Source organism: Merops nubicus, unplaced genomic scaffold, assembly GCF_000691845.1.
Source record: "Merops nubicus isolate BGI_N331 unplaced genomic scaffold, ASM69184v1 scaffold9406, whole genome shotgun sequence".
Classification (NCBI taxonomy): domain Eukaryota; kingdom Metazoa; phylum Chordata; class Aves; order Coraciiformes; family Meropidae; genus Merops; species Merops nubicus.
Window position 1 is genome coordinate 9,579 of NW_008614304.1, and position 1,843 is coordinate 11,421.

The window sequence follows — 1,843 nt, forward strand, 5'->3', positions numbered from 1 at the left end:
AACAGAAAGATATTGAACGTCACATGAGGAACATGTCAAATGACTTGATAAAGCTGAATGTGTTGATCAACAAGAACAACAGCAGCTTTGAGGAGCTGCAGTATGGCAACATTATCACAGAGAACGAGTTTGTACGCTCTCTGAAGGTACAGAGGCTCAACACCCCCTTTCCAGGTCTCAACCTCCTGTGCAGGTTGGAGGCAAATGAGGTGATCCTGTAAAACTTTCTTAGTCTGACAATGGTGTATTGGTTTATGCTTCCAAAATCTAGGCAGCAGAAAAAGAATCGGTTGAGCTGCAGGAGAGGCACAATCAGCTGACTGAGGAGAAGGACAGGCTCCTAAACAGCCTGCTGGAAGCAGAGTAGGTACCAGAGAGATTCCTGCTTTGTGCCAGTCTTTGAACTTTCGTCCTTGTCTCCACGTTACCTTTCTTCTCCAGTTGTCAAACTGAACCAGTGCCAGCAAATGTGCTTCTGTCCTTGGAGAAGACGAAAGGAGTTTAATGAATTTTTGAATCACTGAGACTGAAAGGTGCTTCAGCCATCTCTGGAACCAGCAAGCACTGGGGGGATGCTGGGCAATTAACTGGGGTCCTCGTCACTGCCCCCTGCCAGGCTGGGCTTGCTTGTTTTTACAGTCACCACCCCATTTTCTAAATTGTGGGTTTTCCCACTGCTCTTGCTGCCCTTCCACATGTCCCATCTGCAAATCCCTAGTTTCTGCTGAGCCATGCAGCTCTGTGTCCAGAATCAGAATCGAGCTCGTGCTGCCCCTGACGCCCAGGGGGAGCATCCTCTGGGGTTACAAAGGTGCTGCTTCCCCTTTGTCATTGAAGGCATCAGATCATGCTATGGGAGAGAAAGATCCAGCTGACCAGAGAGATGCGTGCAGTGGTGGATTCTGCGATGGGACAAGGCGAAATCCAAGCCATGAGAACAGAGATCCACAGGATGCAGGTAAGCCCCTGGGAGGGAGGACTGAGGAGGGGAAGCTGCACCCAACGTATTCAGCTTTGGAGTGGCTGAAGCTTAAGGCAGGAGATGAGAAATGGGCTGGAGAAGTAGCATCTTCAAGGCCATAGCAATATGGAAATCATGCCACCTTACAGCAGATCCATCCAGCACACGTGTGCTTCACGGGTTCCTCAGTCTGCTCTGTGCCAGGCTGCAGAGAACCCAGATGTACCCAAGAAACCCTTTTAAAACATCACATGGCTGCCACCTTAATGGGTGACCCCGATTTGTAAGCAAAGAAATGTTGATTACTAAATATTGTGTCATCTTAATCACTAGTTAGGAAAGTGTTCCATCTTCTGGCAAAACAACTCTTCCCTTTCATTCTCAGGATACTTCTACCCTTGTGCTTTAATACTGCTAATGAGTTCCAGTGAAGATTTTTGAGGATTACTTTAGGCCAGTTGGTAATCCAGCCCTCTGCCTCCCAGATCCACACAGGGCAAACCAGCTTGGGCTTGAGAACAAATTGGGTTTGCCAGCGCTCGCGTGTCACCTGTGTCTGGTTTATATTGACAGGATGTGCCCCACAGATGACTTCAGTTAAGTGCCCTTTGGAAACATTTGCTATTTTTCAGCCTATTTTATGTCTTGACACAAACGGCAGGTCCGCCACGGCCAGCTGATGAAGCAGCAGGAGAAGATGATTCGTGACATGGAGGCATCTGTTTGTCGCAGAGAGATGATCGCGACTCTTGGAGAGGGTCAGAGCAGAACAGATAAGAAACGTGTCACCAAGAGTGACTTCCACAACAAGAAACAGGAGCTGAGAAAGAAGATCAGCGAAACCCAGAAGGTGAGGAGATAGGGCAGGGCTGCAGGAGCTCA

The 1,843-nt window shown here is 48.6% G+C and overlaps 1 protein-coding gene across 1 annotated transcript in view; it reads left to right on the forward strand.

Annotated features, from left to right (window-relative positions):
- Window positions 1-1,811, forward strand: part of CCDC40 (coiled-coil domain containing 40) — a gene marked incomplete at both ends in the record, with an annotated part of 11,333 nt that extends 9,522 nt beyond the window's left edge. The window contains 4 exon segments of the mRNA XM_008942175.1: window positions 1-146; window positions 272-363; window positions 838-958; window positions 1,623-1,811. The exon segment at window positions 1-146 is cut by the window's left edge and continues 35 nt beyond it. Of these exon segments, the coding sequence (XP_008940423.1) occupies window positions 1-146; window positions 272-363; window positions 838-958; window positions 1,623-1,811 (548 nt within the window).
- Window positions 1,812-1,843: the final 32 nt, after the last annotated feature.